A 14,513-nucleotide genomic window follows, 5' to 3' on the forward strand; every position below is an offset into this window, starting at 1 on the left:
GATCTCACAGCCTAAGGCACCAGGCTATCAGGAACCACAGGCCCAAGTCAACAGTGTTATGCATTTCTTCATACTTCTTAGGTTGTATAGTAATCAAAAAATGACACAGAATATTTTAATCTGTTTTGGAATTTTTCAGAGAAATAGAATTATTACATAAATCAGTAGTTGGGTGTTTTTTGGGAGAGAGTGGAAAATAGGACTGAATAAATGCTTGTTAATGCGACGTACATATCAGTACTTGGATTAACAAGCCATTTGAAAGATCAGTGCTTTATGTCTTATACACACTGATTCAAAACCTTGAGTTATACTTATCTCGATTGCATCTAGTGTTTAATCAATTGGACACTTACAAATAATGGGTAAACGGTTTGTTGTCATACAGGGTTGAGCTCTGCTTTTCATGCAGTGAGAGTAACATTTTTATTTTAATGCTTATGCAATTGATTGTAAACTTTGGGGTGATATAATCTAAGTGAATCTAAACAGTCCATTAGCCATGTCAGTGCCTCCCCTTTTGCCAGGCTGTAGCTTTATGCTAAGCTCTTGTGTGTTACTGTGTTACATAATCCCCTGCATGCATTTTCTCTACCTATTTAGCCTGAATACATACAAGGTGACTGAATTGTCTCTTCAACCTCCTTCTCAGTGGAAACACTCAGTATAGAAAACAGATTTGGGGCGGTCTTACATTTTTCTAATGGAGAGTTTGGAGAATTGAGTGGGCTTAGAAATGTGTTTGTCACTATTTGGTTTTGCACCTTTTAGTTATGTTCACTATCAACTTGGTATGGTTTTCAAGGTGACAAGAGAATGCTCGAGCTTTAGCCACTGGAAGGAAATTAAGACAGATTGGGACCTTAGGAGAAAAATGTCAGTTGTGAGAGTATACAAAGGAAGAATTTCTTCAAGGTCCTCTCTCTTTCTTCTTGCAAGCCCCTTATTTGCTCTTTTAAAGACTGGGTCATGCACTGCCAATGCCTCTCCTTCCTGTAACAATCAGGAGGAAGGTGTCCTATGAATTAAAAATGATATGATTTTGCTTATCTAGCACACGATTCAGAGAGTAGCTTTCAGTGGTCTATTGTTTGTTGACATGTGAAGGAGACAGCCAGCATCTGGGGTGATGCTGCTCTGGTGTTTTTCTCCAGCCCAGGGAAAGGGAAAGGGTAAACTGGGAAAATTCGTCATTGAATGAAGAGATTGGGAAGGTTGTGAACTCTTGCAGCGGTTTTCATTAGATATTTGCAAAGGAATGTACTCTCAAGGCTACATAAAATCTTCATTGATTAATTTGCATGGATATTAGCATAAATATACATGTGATTTACATGAACTTTTTTCCTACATTGGTTTTATTTGTTATTTATTTACTGTGATAGCCTCTTCTCTTAATGATGTCATTTTTCTTCTGTGGCCTTCCACATGAAACACGTTCTTTTGTTTTAAACACACTGATTCCGGGGGGTGGGGATGCAGGGAAGGGAAACATTTCTTTTGGTGAGTAAGTGTGATTTACATGGGGTAGGAGGAATAGGTCTCTGGCTCAGTTTATTAAAGGTTTGTGATGGTTTGTAAGTCAGTACATGGTTCAGTGGAATCATTCATGCCCTTTGAGAAGCAGAGTAGGAGCATGTGCTATATCCAGAATGATGGGCAAAAGAAAAGGTAACTGATATTTAGAGAAAAGTCCAGAGGCAGTAGAAGTCCAGAGTAGAACTAACTGTCTGGTCTTGGGCAACTCACTTATTCCTAGTCATCAGTTTCTTCCTTAATAAAATAAGGGTGTTAAATCAGGCAATCTCTAAAATCCTTTATAGCTCTAAAATTTATTATTTTGATAGACTCCTTAGTCTAATTATGTAAAAAATATTAAGCACCACATAGCACTTTAAATAATATCCTGGTGCCTTGCTGTTCTGTGTCAGGCCGTTCCCCCTTTGAAGGGTACTCAGTGATTAATTGAGGCTTCTCTTAGAGGCATTCCTTTCCTTGCTCATTTATCTCAGTTCACTGGGCACACAGGGTATAGCTTAAATGTTTATAGAAGACTCCCACTAATACACCATGTGGGTTGCCAAGGACAGGCGTAGTAGTTGGCTGTGTGTACATTTGCTTTGTTAGGAAAAGAGCTTAGCGGTGATAACTGAATTTGATTTGCTATCTTCTGCTCTAAATCAGGGTTACGTCCAGTCTACTGAACAAGAGCTTGTCCAGTTGAATTTTAACAAAACCATTTCTTTAGAAATGAGAGATCGTGAAAATAGGGCAGTAGGGGATTGCATGGATGAACCCGTTTCAAACATACAGATAGTGCCAAATTTCTGCTCTGTGATTTTGGGGGAACTAATTTTGGTAAAATGTGTCTGGCATGGGTTATGTGCTGAGTAGTACTCGCTACTTATATGTGTAAAACAACACTGGTCCCCTAGAGGTGGACAAGTCCCTTTTGCTTATACCAGTGTGTGTGCAAACAGAAATGTGTAGGTGTACACACATCCTTGAGGCCCTCTGGAAGATATGGGACACACTTAATCTCTTCTAACTCTCTGGAGTGTGATGTTAAGGCTCATGTTTTAATGATGTGATGCTACAATGAATTCAACAGTATATGTTGGGTGGTCACCTCTTCACGTTGTAACAGTGACTCCTTTACCTCATGATGAGAAAATGCTTATTTGATTTTACTTAGGGAACTTACCAAGGACTATGATGGTCGATAAGGATATGAATTAATGTGGACAAGCTTTGGTGACTAAGGCGGAAGTGTAGGTCTAGAAGGGAAAATAGAGTCCCCTCAACCTTACTTTGCAGACCCTGCCACCCCTCTTTAAAGGGAAGCTGCATATCTAAACTTGTATTGTCGCCTATTTCTTTTCATTGAGGAGGTGCTTTTGACCAACACTGATACGAAGTAGGCCACTCTCTAAATGAGGCTGCCTGACAAGAGGACAAATGGAGGTGTACATGCTGAGTGTCTATGTTATAAATCAAATCAACAAATAATTAAATAAAATACATTCTTTTCTCTTAACCTTGAAAAATAGATCTTTGACACTACCTGGTTAAGTCAGGTTCTCACTTAGAGTTTTTGGATTCCTAGGAGTTGTGCATTGGGAAATACCAACACAGGGAGAGCCAGCCCCTCTGGTCCTCAGCCTGTGGCCTTTCCCCTTCCTCTGCCCACATTCAGCTCCATCCTGTATCACAGAGGTCTGGTATAAATGCACGTGGATGCCTCGACCCACATGGCAAAGCTCTGTCCAAACCTGTGCAAACAGTCCCCCAGGGCTAGCCCTCAGACCTTGAGGTATAAACACTGATAGCATGATTTGCCTTCAGAAAATGGATCCAGGAAGGAGGATTGCACAACCCCTGGAAACAGACTTGGGGCTCTTTGGGTAGGGAATTACAGGACCCCAGGATCTCAAATATGGTCTTGAAAGAGAGTATGAGTCCCAGTGGAATGCCATGTTGGCTCTGTGGACCCCTGGTCCTATGGAGAGAGATGTTCTGTAGGGTGGTCAGACCAGGCCATCTCAAACAGGAGACCTCTAGGGCAGAGGTCCCTTTGACTTTAAGGGAAGTATTGTTGTCTTATCAAAACATATTACCAAATTCCATTCTGTTCCCTTTTCCTCATCTGCTCAATCATTTCCTCAGGTCCAACCTCCTATTTAAAAACCCAGTCACGTTCCACTGGGCACAGGACTCTACCATGGAAACCAAAGTTAGCTGGGTTATTAATGGATGGAAATTAGAGCCAAATCTTTCAGGCTAATTGATTTTTAGTTATTGTTCAATAAAAGGTACCTAGAGCTAAAGAACCCTTTGTCAGAACAGTTAATTATCCATTCTAAACCAGCTCTTCTACAAGCATTTAAAAGCCAATATTGATGCAAAAGCAAGTAAACCTCACTTTACCATTTTGCATGAAATTTCCCTTTAGGCTTTTCTCTGAGAAAATTTGAAGGAAAGGTAGCAAGCTTTCCTGCACCACCGTGTTAGTCTTCTACCCCTGTGTGGACATATAACTTCTCTGCAGTTACCTTCTCTGCTAGTTTCCCTAGTACTTAGATACGAGTCTTGTGGAATAGTTGGAGGGGGTGTTGTGCTGGTATCAAGCCTCTGGCAGGGACACTGCCCTGTGTGCGTGTGTGTGCATGTACGTGTGTGCGTGTGTGTGTGTGTGTGCGTGCGTGCGTGTGTGTTCTGTTTGGTATTTGCATAGACCTGGCTCATGCCAGTCAAGTGTTGATTGCTTTCCCCTTTTCTTTCTCTGTAGCTCGAGAGGAGAATGTGGCCACTTTCCGAGGTTCAGAGTACCTGTGCTACGACCTGTCTCAGAACCCAATCCAGAGCAGCAGTGATGAAATCACCCTGTCCTTTAAGACCTGGCAGCGGAACGGGCTCATCCTGCACACGGGCAAGTCGGCTGACTATGTCAACCTGGCTCTGAAGGATGGCGCAGTCTCCTTGGTCATTAACCTGGGGTCTGGGGCCTTTGAGGCCATTGTGGAGCCAGTGAATGGAAAATTCAATGACAACGCCTGGCATGATGTCAAAGTGACACGCAACCTCCGGCAGGTAATGGCTGAGGGGAGAGAGTGCCCAGAGGCTCCTCTTAGGTGGCTGGGGAGGAAGTCTGTGAAGTAGGTGGCGGGTTAGGTTACATGGAGAGGGGTAGAGATACCCTATGGGTTTGGATATGTCGAAGTCAAACTTTCTCCCAGCCTTTACAATTTCACAAGGATAATTATTAAAATATGTTTCTTCTCTTACTTCAATTTTCCATTTGTGCTTGTTATTTAAGAAAAAAAATTCAGTTGTATAGATAAAAGTTATAAATACTTTCCTTTTGTTTTGCTTTTCTTTGTATCATTTCCTTGATTACCTTTGAATATTGTGCTATTGCTAAATCAATTAGGGAGAGCGTTTTGTTTCCGCAGCTTGGTAGATTTTTCTCATTCTTTGAATATATGTTTTTCTTTTTAATTAAGTTAGCCATGGCCATGATGCCATAATTTTAATGCCTTCCAGAAGAAGTCTTTCTTTTTCTCTTCCTTTTAATTTACCAACCCCTTGTCCACTTTTATTCTTTCTGTTGGGTCGTTGTGTTAACCTCTAGCCTTGGAGTGAATTAGCTGCGATCTTTCTGAATTCCTTTGTTTCTCTGTTCCTTGGTGTTGTGGTGTACTTTATTGCCCCTGTCTCTACCTCTGACACTCTTCAGTTGACTAGGAGGCCTGGAAAGTGGAAGGACCCACATAAAAAAGTCAACTTTGGAGCAGCCTTTCCTGGTTCTGTACGTGCTTGAGAACTCCCATCGCTTGCTGATTCTAAGCAGGCAACTCCGTCAGGTGACAACACTCTCAGAAAGCCTTAGCCCAGTGAAGTTGTTTTCCATTTCATAACTAATAATAGTGATAACAATAACAACAGTAAGAATACCTCACCAGCCCACATCAGGAAAAAATTACAAACACTTCCTGTAAAAGTCAAGGTCTGTTCTGAGACTGCCTTTTCCAGGTTCTGTTTTCACTTGGATTTTCTACTTGTGAATTTGTCATTAAACTCAGTGGGACAGCATTCATCCTTTATTAAATCAGAAAGCATTATGTAAATTTCCAGAAGGTGCTTATCAAATTTTCTTCTGCAGTGTGATTGATTTAATGCCTCCTAATGTAAACATGAAAGCATGAGAACTGACAGGTGTTTGCCTATGTTTTCTGTTTGATAAAAGTGTAACTCCTTAATAATGCTCAGTAAAGGGAGAAGGCTCCTCCACATTGGAGGCACACAATATTCGAAATACCCACTTCCACACTTAAGCATGTCAAGGAAGCCCCGTGGATGGAGATGCTATTCTATCTGTGATGAAGTTGCCAAATCCTAAGAGTTAGAATCCCCCGTCATCTTCATACACACAGGTCGAACATTTTTGAATCACCGTTCTGTGTTTTTCCTGCAAGGCCAAAGAATCCTGTTGCTTCCTTTCATCATTCCCCACCTGTACTTACAGGAGAGTCCCCCTCAGCGGCCAAAAGAGCCCACATCAAATTTTCATTTGCTAACATAGAAGGGCTTGAAAGGTTTGAGTAGCAGAGACTAGACCAAAAAGGAGAATATGACCTTTTGTCGGTTTTGACTGGCAGTTGCACAGTAATACCCTTCTGCCATTAGTCAGTTAAGGGGGGATTTTCACGTACTGGGGAGCGGAATCAGGTTGTGGTTCTCACCAGCCAGTCTGTTTCTCTCTTGCTCTCTCCCACCCCACATGCTTCTTTGCCGTTCTAGAACGATTCCAATTAGCCGGAAAAGGCTCACTTTCATTTCCACTAAAAACACTTTTCTAAAATAGAGTTGGGCCCTAATTCAGTCCTTTACACTGAAATGGGGATGAACCAAACTGTAATTCAAATATTGGTTGTGCTGAGTTAGTCTGAACAAGCAGAGGAAGGCAACACTATAGGGTTTCTCGTCCAAGTTCTAAGACCCGACTCCTCTCTGTGCCCTTGGACACAGCATTTAACCTTTCCACACCACGGTTTCCATTTGTGAGATGGTGATTACAGTCCTCCACGTGTGGTGGCTAGATATGCAGAGCACCTTATGTTCCAGAAGGATTATGAGCTCATCCATGGTCTGGGTGCTAGACTCGCTGGGACGTGCACGTGATTTACATGCTGAGGATTCTTTCAAAGGTGACTGCCTCTGTCTGTCCCCATGGATGCAGCTAAGTAGAGCTCTCACGACAAGGCTACTGAGGCCCTAGGGTGTTGGGGGCATTTCTCGGCAGAAGGAGTATGAATCTTTTAGAGAAAATGCACCTAAAATTGGACCTCATCGGAATCTGCACTGAATTTTGCATCCAAATGCAATTTATTGAAAGAGGAAAAAAATCTCAGAAAAGCAGAGTTGATTTTGCAAATACAATCCTTTCAACCCTGAGTCAGCTAAGATTATTATTTTTCCCATTAAAAGTACATTTATAACATCTTTTTGAGTTCCCTAGGATACATTTGAAGGGGTGGGAAGCCCCTGTCTATTTCAGTTAAACTGTAAATCACTTCATAAATATTTGACAATAAGCTGGTGGCAGTCTCGCCTACTCTTTTGGTAAGGTTGAATGGCTTCTGTGGTAAAGATTCATCTGAGGAAAGCTTACTCGGGGTTTCCTTACCAAATGGAGCAGAACTTTCCCCCTTTCTTCCTTTTTGGTCATCTGCTACGGTTCTGCTTTTGGGCCAAGTCAGACCAAGGTCAGGTACTTTATTGGGGGTTCTGATTAATGGAGGGAACGTGGATTATCTGTTCTAAATTATAACCAGGACCTGAGTCCACGGTCATGGCCATCACAGGAAGTGCTTTACTTTTATATGCCACTTTAGTCAAACCGCAAACACAAAACTGGGGTTAACCATCTTCTAGCCTTCCAGCCTCCCAGCTCATGGTGTGTTGGCAATTTAACATTTGAAAACAGCGAAGAAAAGACTAATTGTAGGGCTTCTCTAATCATGTTTAACCTGCCAGTTCTCTCTGCTATCCAAGCAAGAAATTGCTTAAAAGCTTGAAAAGCATTCTTAAAGAGGAATGAGGGGAGAGTGATTCTAACAGGAGACATTCTGGCAAAGTAAACAAAGTAACATTACTGGCTAGTGAAGGAGACTCCAACTCTTTTGATGCATTCTAACGACACAGTTATTTAAACCTGAGAGAACAGGAAAGAGGAGAAAGTTGCCCTCCTGCTGCACAAATCCACAAAATCAAGGGGGTCGTGGATCTTTAAATTACCCATGGAAACCCAGAGTAAACTACATACGTAGCCTTCCTGTGCTAGATGTGATCTGTAAATGTTTTAAGATCTTTTTGTCCTAGGAGAAAATCATGATTGTCCATGCATGTAATCAGAGTCAGATGTGAAAAAGCAATCCCCAAAGTATTGGTATTTCAGCTCTCTCGATTTATCTATGTGTGGAACGATAAACCTTGGGGGTCTTTTCTTTCAGGACAGATGGATTGTGTTTGTGCTAGAGGGTGGGAAGGGAGCAGGGCGGTGTTCTTTCAGAACAGCTCTTGGAAAGTAAGTATGATGCTAATTCTGACTGGGGTGAGGTCTGGTCTGAGTGTGTTTGGGAGAAGAGGGGAGTTACAAAGACAAGGTGGACTGCAGCTCCTTTCCTGGCTGTGCCCCAGGTCCCCAGGTTTTCCATAGAGTCTTGGTCTCATTGTCTTCCCCCACTCTCTTTTTCTGTGTCGGGTGCCTTTTTTTTGAAAAACTAACACAAGATCATTCATGCAATGTGTCATTTTACTAACCGACGAATGTACTAACACCCTAACGACTCATCTTTGTTTTTAGTTTTTTTAATTAACAATCGTTCTGTTCACAATTTTTAATTTCCTTTCTTCCCCCTTTTCCGCAAAGCACTCAGGCATCGGACACGCTATGGTAAACAAACTACATTGTCTGGTAGATATCATTCTTATTGTCTCTTTTTTTGGGTTTGCCGTGTGTTGCCCCCCTTTTCCTCCCCAAACCCCCCTTTTATCCTCTTTAGAGTTGTTTCTTCTTTTAAAATTTTCTGTTGAATTAAATACGAGCCTTTCTTTTTCTTTAAGAAGAAAATGGAAGGGGATGCACCTGTCCTGACAATATTTGGATGAGTTTGGTTGGGACAGTTTTCCTTTTCTCTACTTTGTAATTTTTTTTTCCTAAAAAAAAGTTTTTTTTAAAGAAATGTTCTTTGTTGAGCTAAATTCGTTTTGTTTTGTTTTCTTATTTTGCGAGTTCCAAGTTATCGACTAGGGACAACAGAGATTTCTATTGAGGACTTTCTTCTCTCCGTGTCTTCCTACCCCTCACTCGTCCTCCTTTCTTTTCCCCCTTCCCCACTCCCGAATCCCTTTTTTCTTTCCCTTTTGTGTGGCCACGGCTGCCACAGGTGATCTGAGGAGGAAAGTACTCGACTTCCTGTATTCTTCCTTTCCCTCCTTTCACCGTACTTCCCACCTTGGCCAAAGGGAGCTGTGCCAATTTGTGTTCTCCGTACAAACTCTGCATGGCATGTTCCTGTCTCGTGAATTTCCCCATGGGCATCAGAATCTGTTCCCTTGTTTTCCTCCTCAGTACTAACAACCTACCAGTCATCAACCCCACTCCACGTTCTCCTCTCTCTCTCTTTTGTCTCCATGCTTCTTCATGCTCCTCTCACCCTTCATATATTTTGGGGTTGGGTTTGGACTTTTTCTTTTCTTTTTTGTTAGTAAGGGAGGGTGGCAGGCGGGGGAAAGACTACCCTTTAGTTTTGAGTGTGTGTTCTTCTTTTCACTCCCATCTTGTTTTTCAGTTGGTTTAGTGCATGTAAGTGTGAAGTGGATTTTGATTCTCTTCTTTAGTGCTCTTCACCCTTGTCCCACTTCCCTCCCTTTATTCTTCTGCCTTCTCTCTTGGCTCCAGATGGTTTTCGCATGGGTGTGTCAGTGTACGGTGTGTGCACGCTTCGAGGCCCCATCTCTTCTCTGTGCCCTCTGCTCCTTTCATGGATGTTGGGTGTATGGGTGCCGTCTATTTCCTGTGGGCATTGTTATTATTTTGGCTATTATGCCTCATCATTCTTTTTGTTAGCGTTGCCTTTTTTGGTTTGGATCATTTCTTCTCTGGCTGGTGGTGATGGCACACAAGGGAGGACAGGGGTTGGTGTCCTGGGTAGTCCGTGGCATGTATCACCCGTGACTCATCAAAATCAAGACCCTTTTCCTTCCCTCCCTGAATGCATGTTTGTCAGCGTGGTGTGAGCCCAAAAAGAAACAAATAAAAAAAGGAAAAGAAAAGAAAAAGAAAAAAACCATCAACAACCAAAGACCAACCCCCTAACAAACCCCATTGTCAAACATCTCCTTTGCTGTTTCTCACGACCACTATAAATGACAATCTTTCAAAAGTAAATGCTCATTTTACCAATGAACTGAGACGTCTGAGGATAGTTCCATTTTCTAGCCTGACTGAGTGAAGAGGGCAATGGGTAGAGCGAGTTGCTCAGCTTGGCAGTTCCGGAAGAACTCTCCCAGGAGTCTGCAGGGAGACACTGGAGGCTTGGGCCGCAGGGAGGCAGACCAGAAAATGGAACTTGGCTGCACATACCAAAAAGCAATCCAAATTAGAGAGAATACCTCACCCAAATCTTAATGAAAGTGATGCCACTGGTAGGGGAAGCCCCTGGATTTTGATAGGACTGTAAGGTCACTGTTGGGATTTTTTTTTTGTCCCTATGTCCCTCCACCAGGTGACAATCTCTGTGGATGGCATCCTTACCACGACTGGCTACACTCAAGAGGACTACACCATGCTGGGCTCAGATGACTTCTTCTATGTGGGAGGAAGCCCAAGCACCGCTGACTTGCCAGGCTCACCCGTCAGCAACAACTTCATGGGCTGCCTTAAAGAGGTAAGGTTCACCCATTCCATTTAATGCACTGACTGTCTAAGAACAAATGAAATTTTCAGTTCAGTGACTGGATCTGTCCTCTGATCTATTCTGTGAGGCCATAGGTTGTAGCAGAAAAGACTCTGGACTTAAAAGTAGAGGCCCTAGGTTTTGATCCCAGTTTAAGCTGGTTGCAGGACCTTGGGTTCACCACTTAAGTACCCTGTGGTTCTGTTTCCTCATCTAACTAATGAGGAACCTGATCCCACAGGTAGCTGTGCTTTATAAATTACAGGAAATAACTCAGACGAAAGGACTTTGAAATCACAAGGAACTAGACCTGTGTGAAGTTTGATTTTGTATTTTTGACTTGGCAAGTAGGGAAGCCTTAGCTAAAAGTGGCTCAATTTGTGGTTGTGTGTCTTGTCTGAAACATAACTTATGTATTATTTTACCTTTGCTAAGCTTGGTGTTCCCAAGAGTCTCATTATTCGAGATGAAGGAAAGTTCTCAGAATATAACATTAAGGCCCAGAAGACTCGTTTTTCCTTTTTTTTTTCCTCCCTGAGAGCTAGCAGCTGTGAGAAAGCAGTGGAGCTTTACCATTACTCATTTATTACTATTGTAGCTAATGTGTTGAGACCTCTGTCTGAGAGCAATGGAGCTTCAGTCAAGTGTAAGTTCAATCTCTAAGGTCAATTGTTGAGGCAAAAAAAATCAGACTTGATTTGCTGGAGTTCTTTCAGCACACAGTGTCATCAGAGCAGTGCACTGCACTTTTTTGTTTAATCTAAACTAAGCTTGATTGCCTAAGATAGCTATACCATTTCCCTGTGGAAATTCCTTGAGAAGCTAACAGTGTTCTTTCTTGTAGATAAAGATCCCTTGTGACATGTTATGAGCCTCCTCTCAGGGCACATGTTTTATTCTCATTATGGTTATTTGAAATTTGTTGCACATCAGTTACATATGAGATGGCATCGCACGTGCATTCACTCACGCCACTCGGCTGTGAGCTGTGTCTAGACAGGAGTTGCGTCTGTTATACCTGGCATAGAGCAGGTGCATAATAATTATTTATTGAATGGAGACATTTATCAAATAATCATTGGGTACCTTTTTTGTGCGGTAACTAACCTTAATGGCTCTTTGCAAACCACGGTCTCCGTGTTTGAAGACTTTGTAATCCGGGAAGGGAGATGAGATCTGTAAGGGAATAATTATAGCTCAGGGCACTGTGTGTTCAGTGCCACAGATGAAGTGATCTAATTGAGCAGAGGAAACAGATACATTTTAGGTGGGAGTCAGCATTGGAGAAGAATTGATATTTGAGCTGGGCCTTGCTACAATAAACCATGTGTGCATTGAGGGAAAGGGGGAGGAAGGAGAGACATGACAAAGGAGGGAAAAATCCAATTACAGCTTTGTATTGTTCTTGTTCTGAAGGAAAAATGACAGGAGAAAAGTCTTAGAGAGTTTTCCTCTCTCTGCTGGACATTACCTAGGCTTCTGCTGGCTACAGGGTCTCCACAGGTCATTCCTGACGGAATTGCAGTAGACATAGCGCACTTCTTCCCTGGGATTCACTCCTATTTGAATAGAATAACGGTATAAACTACTCTGTCTAATGAACCCTGAAAGATTCTTAAACACCATTAAATCACACTCCATTGGAATTGCACTCTCATGAGGTACGCGGGCCTCTCACTGTTGTGGCCTCTCCCGTTGTGGAGCACAGGCTCCGGACGCGCAGGCTCAGTGGCCATGGCTCACGGGCCTAGCCACTCCGCGGCATGTGGGATCCTCCCAGACCGGGGCACGAACCCGTGTCCCCTGCATTGGCAGGCGGACTCTCAACCACTGTGCCACCAGGGAAGCCCAGATAGGAGCATTCTTGTTCCACGTTTGTAGCTCAGGAATGAATTAGGCATTGACTGCTGTGGAGAGCTCGTCCATTTTTGTCGTGAAGCAGCCCTGAGCCTGGAGCTTCTCCTGGACTGGGTCTAGGGGTGGCCTCTAGGACTAATTTTCGCCTGCACACAATTATGTTGAACTATCTCTCCATTATGTATTTTGAGACAAAGGAGCAATTTCCCAACCGCAGATCTATCAATCAGGAAGGATGCCCGTGAATATTTTGAAACAAGTCTCATAAAAACATGAAGATATCTCTGATGATTTTATCCATGCAGAACCTAAAGTAAATAAAGTCTGCACACACACGCACACCCACACACACGTACTCACATACTACACTGTCCAGATGGAGAGCAGACAGCTTCAAAAGTCTGTGAAAAGTGGCACTTAATAGCTTAAAAATTAAAGGCAGTTCTGAAAACCAGTGTCAGTGACAGAAATAACGGTAATAGTAATAAAAATATGCACATATCTTAGCTAGCAGCTAAGCAGAATTTAAATCCAGATCAAGTTAGAAGAAAGAAAGTCCAAAACAGTGAAGGAGGTGGTAGGCGAAACAAGAACTTAATATAAACTTTTGCACCATCTCTCCTTTACGTATATAGTATGGTCTTTCTAAGGGAGTTGGGAGGCCTTCTCATTTGTCTGAGTGCTTTAAACAGATAGCTTTGAGTTTAATGAAATCCTGGCATAGTCTTTCTTTCCATTTAATCATAATTCACTTTTCTGTGGGAAAGTCTAGGAAATTCTTCTCTTGTTCCTGGCATTTCTCTTTGACAATTTCGTAAACACTAAAAGCTTCCAGCTATGTTGGGACTTCCCTCCTTGATAAATCCCACTTACCCACTTTGACTATTTCCCCTTAGAACAGTCAGCCGTTATTTTACAACTTCTTCTTCCCTTCCCTATCTCTTTCTTTCTCTTTCTTTCTTTTTCTGTCACCTCTGGCCATTTGTGGCTCTAAACGGCCTTAAGCTGAGCTGGGTGCTTTTATGTTTCATTTTTTTCAAAATGGGGACATGGTGAAGACCTTATGGGATTTCTCTTCCAGATCGTTGATACTTTGTGTGTGGCACAAAATAGTTTTTATCTTTGGAACTACAGTTACTTCACACCTGAAAGTTCTGGCTCCACTCTTTTATCTATCTATCTGTTTATCTATCACATCTTTATTGGAGTATAAATGCTTTACAATGTTGTGTTAGTTTCTGCTGTACAACAAAGTGTGAATCAGCTATATGTATACATATATCCCCATATCCCCTCCCTCTTGTGTCTCCCTCCCACCCTCCTTAACCCACCCCTCTAGGTGGTCACAAAGCACCGAGCTGATCTCCCTGTGCTATGTGGCTGCTTCCCACTAGCTATCTATTTTACATTTGGTGGTGTATATATGTCCATGCCACTCTCTCACTTCGTCCCAGCTTCCCCTTCCCCCTCCTCATGTCCTCAAGTCCATTCTCTACGCCTGCGTCTTTATTCCTGTCCTGCCTCTAGGTTCTTCAGAACCATTTTTTTTTTTTAGATTCCATATATATGTGTTAGTCTACGGTATTTGTTTTTCTCTTTCTGAGTTACTTCACTCTGTATGACATTACATTCTAGGTCCATCCACCTCACTACAAGTAACTCAATTTCATTCCTTTTTATGGCTGAGTAATATTCCATTGTACATTATGTGCCACATCTTCTTTATCCAGTCATCTGTCGATGGACACTTAGGTTGCTTCCATGTCCTGGCTATTGTAAATGGAGCTGCAGTGAACATTGTGGTACGTGACTCTTTTTGAATTATAAGGTTTTCTCAGGGTATATGCCCAGTAGTGGGATTGCTGGGTCATATGGTAGTTCTATTTTTAGTTTTTTAAGGAACCTCCATACTGTTCTCCATAGTGGCTGTATCAATTTACATTCTCACCAACAGTGTAGGAGGGTTCCCTTTTCTCCACACCCTCTGCAGCATTTATTGCTTATAGATTTTTTGATGATGGCCATTCTGACTGGTGTGAGGTGATACCTCATTGTGGTTTTGATTTTCATTTCTCTAATGATTAGTGATGTTGAGCATCTTTTCATGTAGTTTTTGGCCATCTGTACGTCTTCTTTGGAGAAATGTCTATTTACGTCTTCTGCTCATTTTTGGATTGGGTTTTTTGTTTTTGTGAT

At 42.2% G+C, this 14,513-nt stretch overlaps 1 protein-coding gene across 8 annotated transcripts in view; it reads left to right on the top strand.

Moving 5' to 3' along the window:
* NRXN3 (neurexin 3) overlaps positions 1-14,513 on the top strand; it is a 1,701,263-nt gene that overhangs the window by 473,670 nt on the left and 1,213,080 nt on the right. For all 8 annotated transcript variants that reach the window (XR_004479740.2, XM_033415363.2, XM_033415434.2 and 5 more), the window contains exons 5-6: positions 4,289-4,590; positions 10,290-10,451. Coding sequence is in view for 7 of the 8 variants with exons in the window: in XM_033415363.2 (XP_033271254.1) it covers positions 4,289-4,590; positions 10,290-10,451 (464 nt within the window). In the remaining variant the exon portion in view is untranslated. The remainder of the gene's footprint in view (positions 1-4,288; positions 4,591-10,289; positions 10,452-14,513) is intronic.

The sequence above is a fragment of the Orcinus orca genome, chromosome 2 (genome assembly GCF_937001465.1).
Source record: "Orcinus orca chromosome 2, mOrcOrc1.1, whole genome shotgun sequence".
Lineage (NCBI taxonomy): Eukaryota > Metazoa > Chordata > Mammalia > Artiodactyla > Delphinidae > Orcinus > Orcinus orca.